General features: G+C 44.0%; 1 protein-coding gene across 2 annotated transcripts in view; it reads left to right on the top strand.

The window, feature by feature from the left end:
• ZHX3 (zinc fingers and homeoboxes 3) overlaps window positions 1-21,059 on the top strand; it is a 436,276-nt gene that overhangs the window by 258,712 nt on the left and 156,505 nt on the right. The window contains exon 3 of one of the 2 annotated variants that reach the window (XM_044090292.1): window positions 5,407-8,415. In XM_044090292.1, the coding sequence (XP_043946227.1) occupies window positions 5,592-8,415 (2,824 nt within the window). In that variant the 5' untranslated portion in view covers window positions 5,407-5,591. Of the gene's footprint in view, window positions 1-5,406; window positions 8,781-21,059 lie in introns of those variants that run through there. The other variant, XM_044090291.1, reaches the window with a different exon arrangement.

Genomic DNA, 21,059 nt, shown 5'->3' with positions numbered 1-21,059 from the left:
AAGGAATATGGCCCAGGGCCCACCTTGGATTTTACCACAAATTGCTCATTTGCTCACACAGCAAGACAATCAGATTCTACACAGCCAGCTCAAAACCTTAAATTTGGCTGCATGGCAAATCACCTAAGCAACCAGCCAGCTCCTCTTCCTCAAGCACCTAAGCAACCAGCCAGCTTCTCTTCCTCAAGCAGTTATGGATGTTATTCTGGAAGCTAGGAGGCCCAGCACCAGGAAGGCCTACTCGGACAAATGGAAAAGGTTTTGCGCCTGGAACCAAGCTAAAGGCCAGAATACCCTTCAACCTCACATACCTCAGATTCTACAGTATTTAACTGAGATGTTGCACAAAGGACTTTCCTTTTCATCTATTAAAATCCACGCCTCAGCTATTTCAGCCCACTACAACACGGATCCTCCCTTATTTTCACATCCGCTTCTAAGGCAGTTTCTCAGAGGGGCCAAAAACATTAGGCCCCACCAAGAGAGCACCTACACCAACCTGGGACCTCAACTTCGTTCTGGAAAAACTTACGCTACCTCCTTTTGAACCAGCTTTCTCTGCTGATCTAAAGTTTATCATGGAAGACTGCCCTGCTGCTAACAATAACTTCAGCCAGAAGGGTCTCAGAGCTTCAGGCACTAATGGCAGTAGCGCCTTTCCTCATTTTCCATCAAGACAGAGTTTCTCTACGAACTCATCCCTCCTTCATGCCTAAGGTGGTATCCAGTGTGGCTCTAAATCAAACCATCCACTTACCCACCTTCTTTCCAAATCCACAGAACAAAGGAGAAAGACTACTGCACTCCTTGGACATTCACAGGCAACTACATTACTACTTGGATAAAACTAAGGTTTTCAGAAAATCTGACCAGCTCTTTGTATCCTATGCTGCAGCTTCACAAGGGAAGGCTATATCAAAACAGACCATTTCCAAATGGATAGGACATTGCATTTGTTTTTGCTATACCCATCATGGAAAACCAGTTCCTGCTACCATAAGGCCCCACTCTACCAGGGCAGCAGCTACATCTACAGCTTTCCTCAGGGGGGTGCCAACCAAGGATATTTTGGAAGCTGCAACTTGGAGTTCAGTACACACCTTCACCAAACACTACCACTTACCACTTTACTCTAAGACTAGAGTTGGCTTCGCCACTGCAGTTCTGCAGGGCCTTCTAGCCTCCTCTAACCCTGTTTGACTCCACCTCCCATCCTTAGCTTTGGGATTCTACCCAAGTGTGATGACTGCAGCAGGGTAACACGATGAACATAGTACAGTTTTGTACCTACCATAAATGTAGATGTTCGAGTGTACACCCTGCTGCAGTCCAGGTTACCCTCCCTCCATCCCTTCTGACCTAACTAACTAAAACTTTACAATACCTTTGTGATGTATTTGCTTACAGCTGGCGGGATGTTGTGCTTGTGCTAAACATTTTAGATTGGTACTAATTACTGACCACCTTTTTGGGGGCACCTGACATCTGGGGCAAGAAAAACTGAAGAAAATGGCATTGGATGCATCGTATATACCCCTGGCGCACTGACGTCAGGGAAGAAGCGACAGCAACCGACGCTGGACCAAGACTTTGGAATTCAGGCCGACTGCAGTACCGCCTGATGACAGGATAACCCAAGTGTGATGACTGCAGCAGGGTGTACACTCGAACATCTACATTTATGGTAGGTACAAAACTGTACTTTTTGCAAGTTGCAGTGCTCCAGATGAGTCTCCTGCAGAGGTCAGGGGAGAGGGTTCAACAGCAGAAGCCGCCCAAGGGGCAGATGGGGTCTGCAAAATCAGGGCTCCAGGGAACCCTTCTCTGAGAAGCCTCAACAGCGCTTTGAAATGCTGCCTGACTGTCCTGCCCTGGAGGCAGTTGGGGGTCATTTGCCTTTGCACCCTTTGGCCTGGGCAAGTATTACAGAAAATCATTGGGTGCTAAACATTATTTCACAGGGGTTACTTTATTTCCTTTTCCCATTTGCCTCCTCCAGTTAGGAAATAGCTCCCCAATGCACCACGCCATCAGATGGGGCTAGCTCAGGAAGAAGTGCTCCTTCGAAAGAGAGCCATCCTAGAGGTCCCCTAAGACAGCGAGAATCTGGACCTCACTCTCTCTTCTTTTCTTTTTGCTGCCAAAGAAGACAGAGGACCTATCTCCAATCCTGGACCTCAGCAGTCTCTATCTGTCAAGAAGTCCAAGTTCCAGATGGTCACTGTCCAGTCCATTGCGCCTCTATTGCACAAGGATGATTGGATGTGCTCCGTAAATCTCCAGGATGCATACTATCATATAAAAATAGATGGGCGCTTCATGAGACACCTCCACTTTCAAGTAGGGGCCAGTCACTACCACTTCAGCACCCTGCTGTTTGGTCTCACCACAACCCCCTGGGTGTTCATTAAGTGCATGGCAGTGGTCTCAGCTCACCTGAGACTGTAGGGATTGCAGGTGTTTTCATTCCTTGATGGTTGGCTCCTCACAGCTGCCACGAAGCATCATCTGGTGACTGCCTCTCTGTACCTACTCCAACTATTCGACCAATTAGGCATTATACTGAATCTCCCCAAATCCAACCTCATTCCATCCCAAAGTCTGGAATTCATCGGGATTCAGTTGGACACTGTGTCAGAGATTGCAGCACTCTCACTCAGCCAGGTACACCTCATCAGTTCTCATGTTTATCTCCTCGATCTCTCTCATCCCCAGGCCCACCTTGTTCTCAGAGCCTCAGGATCCATGGCAGTGGCGATCTATCTTGTGCTATTAGCCAGGTTCTACATGAGGGTTCTGCAGTGGACTCTAGTGGTTCAGTGTTCTTACCTGGTTCATCCTAAGACAACTCTGGTCCGCCTCACCCCAGTTTGCAGGTGTCATCTCCTTTGGTGGATCCAGTCTCCCTACCTCCTAGCAGGCAGACCATTCTTTCTTCCTCCCGCCAGTACCACAGTGACCTTGGACGCTTCCCTGTTGGGGTGGCGTGGGGGGCATTTTTAGGGAAAGATAGTCCAAGGCACATGGTCCAAAGCAGAGACCAATCTGCATGTCAACGTCCTGGAGATGAGGGCAGTTCTCCTCACTTTACAAGCCTTCCAGGATTGCCTTCCTCCAGGTACCATTGCAGTTCACACAGACAACATGGCTGTTGTGTGGTACATCAACAAGCAAAGGGGGCACACATTCATATCTACTTTGTCGCAAGGCCATGAGATCCTGCTTTGGCTTCCATTTCAGATATCTTGCTCTTCTTGTTTTTGCTTTTTCAGGAAGGAGCTAGCTTTTCGACTGTCAGAGTGCAATTGGCAGCTATTTCCAGCTTCCATGTTTGCAAGGAACCTGCCTTCTCTTTTTGCTTGTGTAACGCTTTTTTAAAAGGAGTTTTTCTGCTACAACCCCCTGTCAAGAATCCTTTTCCCCCTTGGGATCCCTCCTTTTTGCTGCAGTCTCTCATGCAGAGTCCATTTGAGCCTGCTGCCAAGTGTGATATCAAATTCTTGTCATGGAATATGACTTTTCTAGTAGCCATAAGCTCAGCTAAAAGGGTTTTGGAGTTGCATGCTTTTTTCTATTAAACCACCTGTCATAGTTTTTCATAAAGATACGGTGGCGCTTTGAACTAACCTGCCATTCATGCCTAGGGTTGGCACAGAAGCAAATCTGAACTAGTCAATCCAATTGTGAGTCTTCCCAAATTTTGCTAACAAAGGGGAATATGTCTTGCATACACTTGGTCTTCTCCTCACACTTTTGTTAGTCACTACAAACTTGGTATTGTCTCCAGGAACAGTGCTTCCTTCAGCTCCACAGTTCTTCGGCATGTCCTTCATGAGGCTTCCCAGAATACTACATAGAAAACTGCATTTCTGTTTAGATAGGTCAAAGAATTTCTGCAAGTCTGACTAGCTGTTTGTGGCATTCTGTCTTAACAGGAAGAGTCAGGTGGTTTCCAAAGTAACTATCTCTTGTTGGATTTCAATTTGCATTTCCTTTGCTTACAAGTCCAATGGTTTATCTTTACCAGGGCCAATTAGAGCTCATTCCACGAGGTCAGTGGCTACGTCAGCTGTATACATACCTCTCAACCTCTTGGAGCAAAAAATCTGGACAAAGCCTAAAATGATGGCGGGGACACAGGGACATATTTTAAATATTGCTCTTACAAACTTAGAAAGTTGATAGAGTAATATATTTTGATTAGCATGAATGTTCTGAAGGATGTGGAGTCTTAAACTCAAATGTTTGTCATTATTTAATGACTTCAATCTTCAGCTGTTTGCTAGAAAAGTACAGATTTTAGGAGGAACACACCAAAAATATGTGGCAAAAATCTGGGCATTCTGCGAAAATCTTTACAATTGAGACGTATGGCTGCGTATCTTATCCATCATTCCATAGATGTTATTTGTGATGGCAGCCACCTGGTCTTCTCCTCACACTTTTGTTTGTCACTACAAACTTGGTATTGTCTCCAGGACAGGGCTTCCTTCAGCTCCACAGTTCTTCGGCATGCCCTTCATGAGGCCTCACAGAATTTAGGGTAGCTGGGGACACTGACCCAAAAGTGAGGAATAGTGACATGGATAACATCAGATAGAGTTATATACTTACCATAACTTAGCATCTGTGTTATCCTATGTCACTATTCATCACTATCCCTCCCTCTGTTTCACGTTCTGTAGGATCTAGAGGGTGTGGAGATGTCCTATTTGGTGGCCAAGGTCTATCTTAGCTGCTTTCTAGTTTAAGGCAAACTTCATCTGAGGGGTTAGAGGGCAGCAAGGGATCATGGGAATGGGAAGAGCTCAAGCCTAAACGCTGTCTGTAAAGTGCTGGCTCGGATCCGATGCCTGATCCCAAGACCCAAGAGTGATGAATAGTGATGCAGGATAACACAGATGCCAAGTTATGGTAAGTACATAACTCTTAAAAAGTTATTTGGATTGAAATGGACTTGACAATGCTATTATTTGTGCAGTGTACACCTGCCTGATATTGACTCTGTGTGCAGTCCTTGTCAGCTGACGTCTTCATTGTGCGCGAGTGGTCATAACATCATGTACCCTTATACTATTCGTGCTTGCAGAAACCTGTCTTAAGGTTATCTACAAATCGTGTGTACTTAAGTAACTATTGTTTGGCACAACTTTTCTTTTAATAATTAATTAAACTAGTGTTTGAAAGTCAGAGAAAGATCATTATTTTTTTACTTCTGTGTTGTGGTTAGGTAACTGTTATTTCCGTTTTTATTTATTTTTTTGCATATTAAAATGTACAGTATATTTCAAATACTGTTGACTGGTTATTTATGTCTCCTACTGAAGTAGTAGAGTTTATGCATGTTAGGTAGATTAAATTATTTTATTTCCATATTCTAAATTTCTGTTGCTGTTTTTTTTACAGAGGTATTTTAGCGCATGGAAAGTGCAGCTCATCAAACTGTTTGCACTGGATGGTTCATTTTGACGGATATACTGATCAAGCCTTGGGATGTTTCATGTAGTGGTCAGAAGATAAACCTGCAGTTACAGTCTTAATCTTCGCCCTGCTTTATACTGGTGTGTGTCCGTTGTTAACTGTTGTCTGCCATGGCCAGCAAGAGGAAGTCAACTGTTCCTTGTATGATTCCTGTTAAAACGGTGGCAGTTGAAGCTGGTAATGTAGAAACTGTTGAGGCACCTGAAGTACAACAGCTGGACTCACCATGTGAAAAAGCTGTAGTTCAGGCTACTGTGAAGGACACTGTTGGGGGTCTTGCTAACGGACATCAAAACTTTAGGGAGGGGAGGCACTGTATTTGTAAATATTGTGACTTTCTGTCTCCGGACCTTAATAAGTTCTTACTGCATGTAGAGTCTCAGCACTTAGAATTCAATGTAGACCCAAATTTTGTTTGTGTTCAGTGTAGCTTCTTGGTGAAGTCATTTGAAGGGCTGGCTTCACACAACGCTGAGAATCATGCTGAAGAAAGGAGTTTTGTTTGGAGTGTTGCCAAGGAAGACAGTCAGGTCATAGTGGAGCAGACTTTCCCAGGAGCTGTCCATAGTCCTGCTGTTAAAAGTGAAGTGTCAGAAGATCATCAAACTAGTTCCACTGAAATCTCAAGAATCAAGACACCAATCATGAAAATGGTAAAGAGCAAGCCTGAACAGAAGAGAATTGCAGTTGTGCAACTACAGGACAAGACTTCAAGTGTATCGGGTAGCGAAAAGGAGGCACCTAGAGGGAGCAGGAATAGTGCAAAATGTACAGTGAATGGAACAACCACAGTGGTCCCTCTTGTCGGCAATACAACAAAATCATCTCAGCCTCCTAAGTGTTCTGTTATAAATGCTTTACCGATCTTGCAGACTGGTGTGACACAGATTGTTCCACTGGTGCAACCCCTGCAACAGCAACCAGTCTTGCAACCACAGACAATTTTGCCACAACCGCAGCTTCAGCATCAGTCACGTCATCTTCCAAACACCAGTGCTCTCCCCAAGGTAATGATCCCTTTGACCAGCATTCCAGGATACAATCCAGATATGGATTCCAACAGTTTTTTGAGGAACTCTTTCAACAAGTTTCCTTACCCAACAAAATCTGAACTTTGTTGGCTAACAGTTGTGACCAAATATGCAGAAGAGCAGATCAAGATTTGGTTCACTGCTAACAGACTGAAACAGGGTATTAGTTGGTCTCCAGAGGAAGTAGAAGATTCACGCAGAAAAATGTTTAATACAATCATTCAAACTGTGCCACAGCCTACAATTACTTTGTTGAATGCTCCACTCGCAACCAGTGGCAGTGGTGTCCAGCAGGTTATCCATAGCGGTCTACCTTGCCAGGTGGTGGGACAGCCTGGCACTACAGGAGTTCTTGTTGCCCAGCCACTAGTGACAAATGGTGTACAGGTCACAAATTCCCAGATAACCTTAGCAGTTTCCACTCCGCCTAACCAACAGGTTATTAGTACTGTTCAGTGTGGAATGCCTTCAGATGTGAATGTTGTCAGTACAGTTCATTCTCTAACAGCTAGCCCTAACATATCTTCTGATTTAGGTTATGTAGACCATAACAGCAACAAAATTAAGAAGTCTCAGCAGCAGCTTACTGCCTTGAAGGATAGCTTTTACAAGAATCAGTTTCCTGACCAAGAAGAAGTGGAGAGACTGTCTCAGAACACAGGCATCCCCAGTCGGGAGGTAAAGAAATGGTTCAGTGACCGCAGGTATCACCAAAGAAATTTGAAAGGCACAAGGCCATTGCTGTTAGATGAGGCTACTAAAAAAACAGCAGTTACTGATCCTTATGATGACGACTACTTTTCCCTTTTAGGTGTTAGTCCACAGCATTCATCAAGAAGACCATCTTTTAGTCAAGCACCAGATTTTACACCCATAAAATATAAAGAGAGAGCACCTGAGCAGTTGAAGGCCTTGGAAAACAGTTTTGAGCAAAACCCCTTTCCCTCAGAAGAGGAAGTGGACAGATTAAGGAGTGAAACCAAAATGACCAGAAGAGAAATTGACAGTTGGTTTTCTGAAAGAAGGAAAAGGAAGACCACTGAAGATAGCCTGAACCAGACAAAGGAAGCAATAGAGTTTGGCGATTACGTTGAAGATGTGGATGGTAGTGAGCATGGTGATAATGAAAACATAGAACCTGAAGACGATGATGAATATTCAGCCAGGAGGAGGATACGCAAAACTAAAAGCTTATTACGAACTAGTAGTATGCAAGGTTCTGAGCAGAAGGTCCTCCCTATCAAAATCAATTTAAAGAATCTTAGAGTTACAGATGGGAGTAGTAAACCTTTTGTACATACGAGCAGCCAGGAACGTGAACGCCGCGCCCGGCCAGCTTTCATAGCAAGGAAAAAAACGAATGAGCAGCTTCACATGCTAAAAAGAGTATTTGTGCATACACAGTGGCCTTCAAATGAACAGTATGATGCTTTAGTTGCTGAAACAGGATTATCGAGGACTGATGTTGTTCGCTGGTTTGGAGATACTAGGTATGCGTTCAAAAATAAGCAGCTGAAGTGGGTCGATAATTACAGCAAAAATGCCTTCCCTGAAGCCCTTCATGCTGATGAGTCAAACAGTCAAGATATGTTGCTTGAGGACTCTTTTGGAACACATGAGGCCATGTATGACGATGGTGACTTGGAATCTCTTGGTGAGAAAACTGAGATGAGTCAGGAAGATAATAATTGGTTTAATGAAAATACGTCAAAGGATGCTGATAGCCCATCAAACTCTTGCAATGAAGAACAGCAGTCCTTCAGTGATGAACAATCTAGACACTACCAAGAAGGTGATGCAGGTTCGGAAACTTCTGAAAGTAGTGACCACAGAAGTACTAACACTAACGGTGACTGTACAGATCAACCCAAAGAAGACTCTCACATTCCTGAGATTCCACTTGGTAAGTTCAAGGGAAACTGAGACAATGATCTTGTGGTACAAAACAGTAGAAAAACACCACTTTCCTTTTTTTTCTTGCAATTGTATTAAAACTGTCTTAGTGTAACACAGAGCAGAAAGACACAGTGGGGCACAGACATCAAAAACTGGAAACATGTCTGTAATCCCTATGTTTATTTATATTCTTATGTATGTCAGTCACTCCTTTCTCCTCCGCCCATATTTGTGTCTCAGAAAAGGCTCTAAAGAACTGCTGTTGTGTTGTACTTTTGTGGACAAACCATGTCAATGAGACATGTCTGTGGAGTTAATTCAGCTTTCTTTTCAAACATTTGTTGTACAAAGTAAAGTTTCAGTTGAACAATTCATTTGTAGATTGTGTTAGCATGGAAAACTTTCCTAAATCTCTTTAGTCCTACATGGGTTGTGTTGCAGAAACTTCCCTGTTTGCAGAAGCTTTGACATTGTCATAAGGCTTGAGTTAGCAAGTCTGACAGTTTGCCAGCAGACTTCAAGTAGTATGCATACTACACTCAGTTTGTATACTTGTACAAAAAAAATAAAAAAGGGGAAATTAGTCTTGACAGAAATTTGAAGGCAGGGAAAATCATGATGTTACATTGTCCTTCTCGCCTTCATTCTTACTGGATGGGTTCAGAGCTGATCCTCTGCTCTGACTCGGCCGAATACACTTGCTCAGTCTTTCACTTGGCTCGTGGTTGAATACTTCTTCCATCATGCATTGGAGTAATCCCCAGATCTTGTTTGCCGCTTGACTAGATGTTCATCGTGTTTCACTGTTGCAGTCATGACTGTAGGGTTCTCCCATGCCGGCAGGCAGCCCTCGGTCGGCCAGAATCCCAAAGTCTGTGTCCGGCGTCGGCTGTTCAACCATGCTCCCTGACGTCAGAGTGCCAGGAGTACAAAGCTGACAGCCGACGCCATCTTCTCCAGTCTTTCTTGCCGTGTGGTGATAGCAGTTCACAAGTGCCGGTCGGCTGACTCCTGACGAATTTTGCTGATATACTTTGGTCCGAAGACTTTCTTCTCCACTCAAAGCTAAGTACCCCATTGGGGAAACTCTTTTCTTGCTCCACTCCGATGTCAGAAAAAGTTAATAATTGTGTTTCACGTGGGAAGCAAATACCTCATAAGGATTTTCATTCTTACTGTATTCCTTGCTTGGGCCCTGACCACGACGTAGCTAGTTGTCGGTTTTGTGCTAGATTCAATCAACGTACAATTAAGCGAAGGTACGATTTTGCTTTTCATTACTTCGGTAGGCGCTTTAACTATAAAATGTCGTTGGATACGGTCCTGGTTACTGGAGTTCACAAACGTCGCAAGGATAGAGACAGGCCTCCGAGGTCCAAATCTGATGATAGCGCACAAGCGGAGCCAGCTTCTGGTTCGGCCGTCGTCAGTGAGGTGCTTTTGCAGCCCCTGTCGTCGGCCATTTCAGAACAGACGGCCAAAACGGACTCTCATGAGGAGCCAACCAGGCCTTTAAATATTTCTGTTGCAGGACCTTCAGACAATGCTCCTTCGGATGGGTCCAGAGCCGCTGTGCAGGTACCGGCTTCCGAAGGGGTTTTCAGGCCTACTCGGCTACTAATAAAGGCAAAGACAAAGGCAAAGACTCCTTCAAAATCAAAGACTTCTACACAGGCCTCTTCTGAACTGGTTCCCAAGTCACAGAAACAGTTACTTAAGATGGCGGAGGATTTACTTACTATGATTAGGGGTTCTCATCCCCCTCCAGACAAAAGGCCAAGGCAGGATGTTTCTTATGATTCCTCTGATCAGGCTTCTGTTTCCTTAGTTTCTTCTTCTGATCAGGAATTTTATTTCCCTCCTTATGAGGATTCTGATGCTGAAGAATCCATTCCTTCAGCTTCTCCCCCTGAGGATTTCTCTTTTGGGGAAACTTTGCATGAAATGAGGGAACATTTCCACTGGGAAGGACAGGAGTATTCGGAATCCAAGAAAAGACTGAGGGAATTTCTTCTTCTTCCCCAACATAGACCCCTGGCTATTCCTCCTGTTTTGGATATTGTGGATGATGCCTGTTCGGAGGCTAACTTAACCCCTGACTCTTTTCCTCCTGCTCCTGTTAAGCCTGATAGATATTACAGGGTTCCTGATTCCCATCAGTTTTTATACAAGAACCCTACTGCTGACCCTGAAACCATTTCTCAGGGTCCTAAGGGAGTTAAGGCCGCTTCTGCCAAAAATCCTATTCCTACTGAAAAGGATTCTCGATCCCTAGAAAGATGGGGCAAAAAGGTGTACACTTCTGCTACTTTGTCCATTAGGGCTTTAAACTGTCAGTTTCATATGTTTAAATACCAGCAATTTCTATTGTCTGTCTTAAAACAAAAGCTTACTTCCATTTCTGCCTGTGCAGATGATAAGGAATTACATGACTTATTGCATGCCACTGAACAGGTTGGGAAGCATGGTTTACACTGTGGATTTGATGCCTTGGAGGCTTCTTGTAGGGCTGCGGCTCTGGCACAGTCATTAGAAGGCATGCATGGCTAAAGGAACAAAATTTACCTGAACAGGTAAAGGCAAAATTATTGGATGCTCCTGTTCAGCATAATGTTTTGTTTGGATCGAAAGCTGAAGAGGTGATTAAAAAGATGGAGGATAAGGCGAAATCCATGCAAACAGTTAAAGATTTCTTACAAGTACAGCCTCCTAGATTTAGCAGGAATTGGCCTTCAAAAATTGGTCCTTTCCCACTTCAGACAGGCCTCAGAGGGGTAGATACAGACGTTCCAGAGGGAGGCCTCAATCACAAGCTGCTTATAGACCAAGACAGTGGACTGCTTCCACCCCTAGGGGAGGAGAGGACAGGTCACAATCTCAAAGGAAACAAACTCAATGACGTCCTCTGTGGGGCTACAGGAACTTCTTGCCTGGAAGCCCCTCTCGGAGGAAATCTCTCTCTTTTTATCAAAATTGGACTCAAATAACCCAAGACAAATGGGTTTTGGATGTGGTTTTAAGAGGTTACAAATTCCATTTTCATACCTTGCCAAGGCCAAGCGGATGGCCAGACCTTCCAAAACATCAATGGACGGAGGCCTTAAACCAGGTGGAAGCTCTTTTGGCTATGAATGCCATAGAACTGGTTCCTCTTTCAGAGATGGGAAAGGGTTTTTATTCAAGGCTCTTTCTAGTCCCAAGGAAGCAAAACTCATGGAGACCCATTCTGGATCTGTCGGTCTTGAACACCTTTCTAGAGATTCCAAAATTCAAGATGCTTACTCTACAGCAGCTACTTCCAATGCTGTCCAAGAATGCATGGATGGTAACTTTGGATTTAAAGGAGGCATATTTACACATTCCCATCAGGCAGGATCGCAGAAAATACCTCCGGTTCAAAGCCGGATCGAGGCACTTTCAATTCTCTGCGCTGCCCTTTGGATTATCTACTGCGCCCAGGGTCTTCACCAAATGCCTGGCTCCAGTAGTAGCTTACTGCAGACTCAAGGGAATTCAAATTTACCCTTATCTGGACGATTGTCTAATTTAGGCAGACAGCAAGGATATCTTACTCCAGCATCTAGAATTTGTACAGAACCTCCAAGTTCCTGGGATTCTCTGTAAACATAAAAAAGTCAAATTTGACACCATCACAACAGATAACTTTTCTGGGTGCACTTCTAAACACCACAACCCAGATGGCATTTCTGACATCCGAAAAACAGTTACAGCTGGCTTCAACTTTCAGAACTTTGGCAACTTTAACTCACCTATCTGCAAGGAAATTCCTGCAGGCTTTGGGTTACATGGCCTCCTGCATCCTTCTCGTACCATATGCAAGACTACACATGAGGAAAATACAGTGGTACCTAAAAGTGTATGGACTCAGCATTGCCACAGTTTAGACATACTGATCTCCGTTCTTCCTTGCCTTCAAAAGGAATTTCTTTGGTGGTCCAGGACATGTGCTCTAAACAAAGGGAAGCCCTTCCGTCTGCCTCCTGCCTCTCAGATTCTAACCACGGACGCCTCGGATTATGCTTGGGGAGCCCATTTTCAGGGCAATTGTTTGCAGGGCCTTTGGACAAAGGTTCAGAAGCACCTGCATATCAATTTAAAGGAAATGTTAGCCGTTCAGAAAGCTCTATTGGCCTTCAGGAATCTTATACAACCAGGACAACTGTTAATATGGACAGACAACACCACAGTTATGTGGTACATAAACAAGCAAGGGGGATCTCATTCCTACCCCCTTTGCAGACTAGCCATGGATCTATGGGACACAGCTCTATCTTGCAATCTGGATCTTCAAGCTCAGTTTCTACCAGGGAAACAAAACTTCCTGGCAGACAGTCTGAGCAGAAACCATTCGGATCCACACAAGTGGATGCTGGACACCAAAATATTCAGGATGATAACAGCAGTCTGGGGATGTCCTCACATAGACCTCTTTGCATCCCATCTCAATCATCAGCTACAGACTTTTTGCACCAGGATTTTTCACACAGAAGCTTAGAAAGTGGACGCCCTGTCATTCAGTTGGGGGAACCTCTCGGGATATGCCTTTCCACCTCTTCCTCTTCTTCCACGAGTTTTACTGAAGATAAAACAGGACAAGCCCAAGATGATCATCTTGCTGGCTCCAAATTGGCCTCGGCAGGTTTGGTATCCAACTCTACAAAACCTATGCCTGGAGCCCCCTTGGGTTTTACCTCAGTCTCCGAACCTTCTGTCCCAACATCAGGGTCAGGTTCTACACTCTCATGTCAGAACTCTCAGCCTGGCGGCCTGGTTAATCCAGGGCCTTTGATTTCTTCTTTACTGCCCAAGCAGGTTATGGATGTCATTTTAGAAGCCAGACGTCCTAGCACTAGAAAATATTATGCAGGAAAATGGAAAAGATTTTGTTCCTGGATGCAGGCTCAGGATTCTGATCCTCTTCTTCCCAACATTACTTTAATTTTACTTTACTTGACAGATCTCTTACATAAGGGTCTCTCTTTCTCTTCCATTAAGATACATGCCTCTGCTATTTCTGCTCATTGTAATACAGACCCTCCCATCTTTTCCCACTAGCTCATGCGACAGTTTCTCAGAGGAGCTAAGAACTTAAGACCTCCTAGATCTCCTCCTATTCCTGCTTGGGATCTCAACTATGTTTTGGAAAAACTAACCTTGCCTCCTTTTGAGCCTGCTGCCTCTTCTGACATCAAGTTTTTATCTTGGAAGACAGTCATCCTGTTAGCCCTAACCTCTGCCAGGAGGTTTCAGAGTTACAAGCTCTTATGGCTGTGGAACCTTATATTATTTTTCATCAAGACAGGGTATCTTTGAGGACTAATCCTACCTTCATGCCTAAGGTGGTTTCCAAAGTGGCTTTAAATCAAACTATACACTTGCCAACCTTTTTCCCCACTCCTCAAAATAAAGGGGAAAGGATCTTATATTCCTTGGATGTACACAGACAGCTACGTTTTTACCTGAACAGAACCAAGGACATCAGAAAATCAGAACAATTGTTTGTTATGCTTCAAGTTCCCAAGGTAAAGCCATTTCAAAACAGACCATTTCTAAATGGACTGCTCATGGAATCAGATTTTGTTATTCTCACCATGGAAAGCAAATCCCAGGGAGTATACGGACTCATTCCACCAGAGCTGCTGCCACTTCTGCGGCCTTCCTCAGGGGAGTTCCTACCAAGGACATTTTGGAAGCTGCAACTTTGAGTTCAATGCATACATTTTCTAAGCACTACAATCTACCTCTCTACTCTGGGCAGGCTTTGCCTCTGCAGTCTTGCAGGGCCTTTTAGCCGCCCCTTCCTCTTTATGACCACCTCCCTTTCTTTCAGCTTTGGGATTCTACCCTACAGTCATGACTGCAACAGTGAAACACAATGAACATAGTACAGTTGTGTACACCTACCATAAATGTAGATGTTCGAGTGTCTTCACTGTTGCAGTCTGGGTTTCCCTCCCTCCTGTCCCCTCTTATTTTTACTTTTGTGTATTTCCTTTTTTTACCTTTCTTCTGAGGTGTATTTGCAAAGGTTATGGGACCTTTTTCATTTGGGGACTCCTGACATCTGGGGCAAGAAAAACTGGAGAAGATGGCGTCGGCTGTCAGCTTTGTACTCCTGGCGCTCTGACGTCAGGGAGCATGGTTGAACAGCCGACGCCGGACCCAGACTTTGGGATTCTGGCCAACCGAGGGCTGCCTGCCAGCAGGGGAGAACCCTACAGTCATGACTGCAGCAGTGAAGACACTCGAACATTTACATTTATGGTAGGTGTACACAACTGTACTTTCTGATGCTCTGTCCTTGGCTGTGGCTAAGTGTTTTCAAATTTATTATTAATAGTTGTTTTTTGTCAAAATCTTATTGTTAGAGTGATCCTAGTCTTAGGCAGTTTATCCTTCCTATAGTATTCTGTGTGCCTTTTCTGTCGTCTGTTGTGTTGTTGTTTGTTGGCCGTCATTTTTCTACTAGGCCCTATCCTATCTCTGTCAAACTTTTCATCAGTAGTAGTTTGTGTGTGCATTCCTTTTAGCTCGTTTAAGTTGGAGAACTAAAAATAATCCCGTTTAAGTTAGAGGGTTTGTTGTCTTGTGTTCCCCTTTAGCTCAGCTAGGTCCGTTTAAGTTAGAGGGCATAGCGCCCGTTTAACTTAGAGGGTAGAGCTGTGTTTTCCCTGTAGTGTTTTTTTCTGTGTGTTTGTCTTAGGGTGTTTATAGTGTTAATACTTCTTATTGCTGTTCAAAATCTTTTGGTGTACAATGTGTCCAGAGATAAGGAACCCAAGCCCTCTGGGTTCAAGAAATGCCAACAGTGCTTACAGAAAATGTCTATAACTGATGGGCACAGAGTGTGCGTGTACTGTTTAGGGGCTGTTCACTTTCAGGAATCTTGCAGTTTTTGTCACTCCTTCAGCTCTCGAATGTTGCATGAGAGGAAAAACAAATTGATTTTAAGACGTTTAATAAAGCCTACTTTTGATAAAGCTTTACAAACTGCTTCAAAATCTAAGTCCCCAACTACTAGTGACAAATCTTTGAACTTCCCCTAGCCTACTGCAGGTTCTCCCTGGTGCCTGCGTGGTGTGCTCCCTGTAACATTTTAAGCCTTGTGCTACTCATCGGATGTCCCCTCCCTATTGGCCTATCTCACTTGGATTCCCAGAAGATACAAAGCAGGCCATTTTGTGCTGGCACCCAGGAAGCACCCCTAGCTCCTCCTGAATGACGGTCTAGTGATACTTACTCTCAACATTACGGACTCATTTTAAGCCTTGTGCTACTCATCGGGTGTCCCCTCCCTATTGGCCTATCTCACTTGGATTCCCAGAAGATACAAAGCAGGCCATTTTGTGCTGGCACCCAGGAAGCACCCCTAGCTCCTCCTGAATGACGGTCTAGTGATACTTACTCTCAACATTACGGACTGTACGTCTATTTGCTGAATTATATTATTCTATGTGTTTTCCTCTTGTGGGTAGCACTCACGTGGCTCCAGTTAGGACTGTTTGTCCCTTGCCTACCTGCAGTTTACTAGTTCCCCTTTCATCTTTCCTAGTTACTCCCTCCTGCCCCTGTTTGGCCTAGAGTCTCCCTCCTCTGCCAGCTTCACCTCTGTAGCGACGTCCTGCTCGCCTGTCCTTTTCTGTTCCCTTGCTGTACCTACTCTACTTTCCTGGCTGTTGCATTCCTCTCACTGTTCTTCTCGCCTATTGATTCTCTAGATGACTGTATCTTGACTTTTCTGCTTACCTACATACTCTCACTTACTCCTTTTAGGGACCCACTGCTAATCCCTATATATTCTTACATATACCTTATACCTGTTATATTTTTGTAAAACTACCTTCTCCTCTCCATCTTCCTGTACCTTTCTCCACAAGCCCTTCTGATTACACTACATAGCTTAGGAAACAGTAATGTTTCAGCTTACTAAACTGATTGACTCGCTCTCCCCTCTAGCTATGCTTCGCTCCCCTCCCTACCCCCTTATCCCACCCACCCCACGGGCCCTCAGCCTTATACCTCACATACCACACCCCCCCTTTGACTACACCTATCCAAAACACCTACTCTAGTCTGTACCTCCCTCCCAAACACACCCTCCTCCATTACATCCCCTATCTCCACCCTCCCACACACAGACAAATACTTACTTTAACCCTTCCTTCTAGCTTCTCTCTTACTAATTCTATAATCTGACCTAACTCCTAAGTTAACTCTTTTCCCCACTGATAAACATGTCCTGCAAAGCTTTCAACACTTCTTCTAAAAACTCTGTAACAAAAACTGCACGGACAAAACAAATACTTCTATTGATTATTTCGCTTGTTCTCACACTACCCTACTTCCTAACCTGTTATGAATCATGCCTCAATTACCACTTTCACCACACTCCCAAACATACAGCCTCAGATTTCAATAGCCTAAACTTTTCACACTTAAATATAACTTCTACCCCCAGCTTCCTCCAAGCTAAATATCACAGGCTATCTCATATTAAAGTTCAAAATCTCATGCTTAAGAAACTAAAATACTTCCTGAACTTGTCTAACAAAGCTAACCTTGAATTTACCCACTATACCTTGGCAGATGGGGACATTCACCCAAACCCAGGGCCTTTCCCTACCTCATCAGACATTATCCCAAACTCTTCCTCACTGATACCTAACTCCAACACTAATACCCTACTCATAGGGCATCTTAACATACGAAGTATAAATAACAAAATCACCCATCTCCACTCCCTTCTTGAACACCACTCCTTTGATATTCTCTGTTTAACTGAAACCTGGTTAAAACCCTTCACTACAGACAATGAAATCACTCCCCCAGGTTACAACATCTTAAGACTCGACCGCAAAACTAAAAAAGGTGGAGGAGTAGCTCTTTTATTCAAAAATGAACTCAATGTAACATTAGTACCCTGTGACAACCAGGACATTAGCAAGTCTGAACTTCTTATCTCAAAGCTTCAACTTAACCCAAAAAAATCTATCTATATAATCTGTATTTATCTACCACCAGGCAACAATGTTACTACCTTAGAAAATATCCTCAGCTGGTCCACCTCCACCCACCCACAAGAAACCATAATACTAGGAGACCTTAATCTAGACTGGACCTATTTTAACACTAATAACCCAACCTCTCATATCAACCTCCATGGCTTTACACAGACAATAAGCACCCCTACTAGGATAAATAAACCTAATAACAAAGAAAGTATTATTGATTGGATTCTCGTGAATAAACCTCTACTAAAATATAAGTCTGGAACATTACCTGATGACTTTAGTGATCACAATTTAACTTATATTATAAGACAGAAAAATGCCCCTTACAATACTCCAATTGTCAGAACCATACGCGATCTTAAACATTTCAACACTATTCAATTTAAAACTGAACTTAATGCCTGTAACTGGAACCCAGTAAAGACACTGCCTCTTGAAGAAGCTGTCCAATACTTTAACACCACATTCCTAACAATTCTAGATTACCATGCACCAAAACGCTCCATCCGAATTAAATCAAAACCTGCCCCTTGGCTATCTAATGACACTAGACAAAAAATGTTACTTAGAAATAAAGCATGGAAAAAATGGCGAACTAGCAAATCTCCTATAGACCAACAGACTTTCAGGCACCTAAGAAATACTACCAAAAAAGCCATCTTCACTGATAAAAGAAGTTATTTTAGTAACCTCCAGCAAACTAATCACAACAACCCTCAAAAATTCTGGTCAACACTAAATAGACTTCTACACCCTGGACAGACTTCCACTCCATCCCCATCTGGGTCTGAAAAGAATTCTGCCCTTGATATAGCCAATACTTTCAACTCTTTCTTTACTGACACTATTAATGCCTTGGCCTCTCATCTCACTTGTGACAACACTAACATCCCTGACCTTGTATCCCTCAAACTACCAACCTTTAGGCTTCTACCCATCTCTACCTCCTTTATACAGAAATGTATCCATAAACTCAAACCATGCTCCCCTTCAGCAGACCAACTTCCATCTGAATTTCTTCAAAAAGCAGCCTCCGAAATAGCCTATCCCATATCCATTCTCATTAATAGAACTATCAGTGAAGAAACCATACCTGACATCTGGAAAATCTCACACATCATACCCTTACACAAAGGAGGTAACTCCTATGAATACTCCAACTATAGACCCATAGCTCTCTTGTCCCCACTCGCTAAGATCATGGAAAAATGTGTTCACCAGCAGTTAATGAACCACCTAATAAAAAACAACATTCTTACTACTTGTCAACATGGCTTTAGGCCTTTTCATAGCACAACTACCGCTCTCCTCTCCTTTACTGACCTGATTAACAAGAATCGTAATGATAACATCCTGTCTTCTGCTCTCTTTATCGACCTATCCAAAGCCTTTGACATGGTTAATCACTCTCTCCTTATACAAATTCTCAAATCTCTTTCCTTAGAGCCTAAAGCTATCCACTGGTTCAGATGTTCTTCATCTCACATTGCTGCAGTCCTAACACTTGGGGGTAGTCCGCTGTCCCAGTCGGCCCGAATACCAAAGTATAAGGCTGACGTCGGTCAAGGTGCATTATTCTGACGTCAGGACGTCAGGGTACAAATGCGCATGACCGACGTCATATCCTCAGTCTTTTTTGCCGCATGGTCCGATGCAGAAGCAGTATTGCGAGTGCAGGTTGGCGTTCTGAAATTTTCTGAAGTCTGAGTTTCAGACCGAATCAAAGTTGGCTAAGTACCCCGTTGGGGAATATTTTGGTTTTTTCTTGCCTCAGTATTTAACCGGATGTCAGAAAAAGTGAATAACTGTATTTCTTGTGGGAAACAGATACCTCATAGGGATTACCATACCTTGTGTATACCTTGCTTAGGGCCTGAGCACAACGTTGCTGGATGTCGCTCTTGTGCTAGATTTAACAAACGCACTATAAAGAGAAGATTAGATTGTGCCAGGTTAGTTTTTGGGAAGCGTTGTAATTATAAAATGCCGTCGGATGCTCCGACGCCCGCTTCGTCTAAAAAGCGCAAGGACAAAGCAGCAAAGCCTAGGTTGGAAGAACCGTCTGTCCCGGACGTCGGTTCTTTAGAGGGCTCGGTGGAGCCGGAGGTTCTGCCAGAAGTTTCTTTGGAGTCTCAGGAAGAGACTTTATTGTTACAAGATGTGTCCTCTCAGGAGGTAGGCCAGGCTGAAGGGGCTTCTCAGGTAGCTGTTCTCCCCTCCCTCCCTAAGGTGGTTAGGCCCTCCCCTTCTGTTTCCAAGGCTTCTTCGAGAGGCAGGCCAGGTTTAACTTCAGTGGGTGTCTTCCCTAGTTCTTCAGGGTCTCTGCCTAAGAAACATATGCTTAAAATGGCAAAAGATTTGATTACTATGATTAGAGGCTCTATGCCCCCTCCTGATAAGAGGCTTAGGGTGGAACCTGAGCTTGAGAGTTTTGAGCAGTGTTCGGAGGCTTCTGAGTCTTCGGCTGAAGACTTACAGGAGTTTCCTCCTTATTCTGATTCTGATGTAGATGATTCTACTCCTTCGGCTTCTCCTCCTGAGGATTTTTCTTTTTCAGAGACTCTTCATTCCATGAGGGAGCATTTTAAATGGGAAGGTCAAGATTTCTCTGATTCCAGGAAGGCTTAGGGAATTTTTGTTTCTACCCCAGCATAGGCCTTTAGCTATACCTCCTGTTCTGGATGTGGTGGAAGATGTTTTTGCAGAGGCTTCCTTGAACCCTGATTCTTTGCCTCCTGCCCCAGTTAAACCGGATAGGTATTATAGGGTGCCTGAAGCTCATAAGTATCTTTTTAAGAGTCCTAGGGCAGACCCAGAAACTGTTTCTCAGGGGCCTAAAGGTGTTAAGGCTTCTGTTGTTAAAAATCCTGTTCCTCCTGATAAAGAGGCAAGGGCTTTGGATAGATGGGGAAAGAAGGTGTATACTTCTTCCACTTTAGCCATGAGGGCTTTGAATTGCCAGTTTCACATGTTAAAATACCAAAATTATCTCCTTTCACAATTGAAGTCTAAGGTAGATGCTCTGGCGGAAGGTATTGCGTGTAAAGAGTTGCAGGATCTAGTTCATGTTTCTGAACAGGTGGGTAAGCATTCCTTGCAATGTGGTTTTGATGCTGTACAGGCCTCTTCGAGGGTGGCTGCCACTGGTTCTGTTCTTCGCAGGCACGCCTGGCTGAGGGATCAGAATTTAGCTGAGCATGTTAAGACAAGGATTTTAGATGCTCCTTTACAATCTGATGTGTTGTTTGGTTCGCCTGTGGAAGCAGTTTTAAAGAAAATGGAGGACAAGGCTAAGTCTATGCAGACTGTTAAAGATGTTTTGCAGGTTCAGCCTCCGAAGTTTAGTAGAAATTAGCCTACTAAGGGGTGGACACATCCTTCTTATGATTCCCAGTCTAGGGGTAGGTCTAGACGTGGTAGGGGCAGAGCTCAAGGTTCTTTTAGGCCTAGAACAGGGAGTTCACCTGCTCAGTCTTCTGGTGAGGGCAGGGGTCAGTCCTTTCGTAAGCAGACCCAATGACCTGCCTTTTCAGCTGCCAGAGCCTTCTCGTCTGGCAGCACCTTTGGGAGGAAGGCTGGCACTTTTCAAAGAAAATTGGAGTTTAATTACCCAAGATAG

The sequence above is a fragment of the Protopterus annectens genome, chromosome 12.part0 (genome assembly GCF_019279795.1).
Source record: "Protopterus annectens isolate FY-2018-M chromosome 12.part0, PAN1.0, whole genome shotgun sequence".
Taxonomy (NCBI): Eukaryota; Metazoa; Chordata; order Ceratodontiformes; family Protopteridae; genus Protopterus; species Protopterus annectens.
This window is presented reverse-complemented; position numbering and strand designations above follow the sequence as displayed.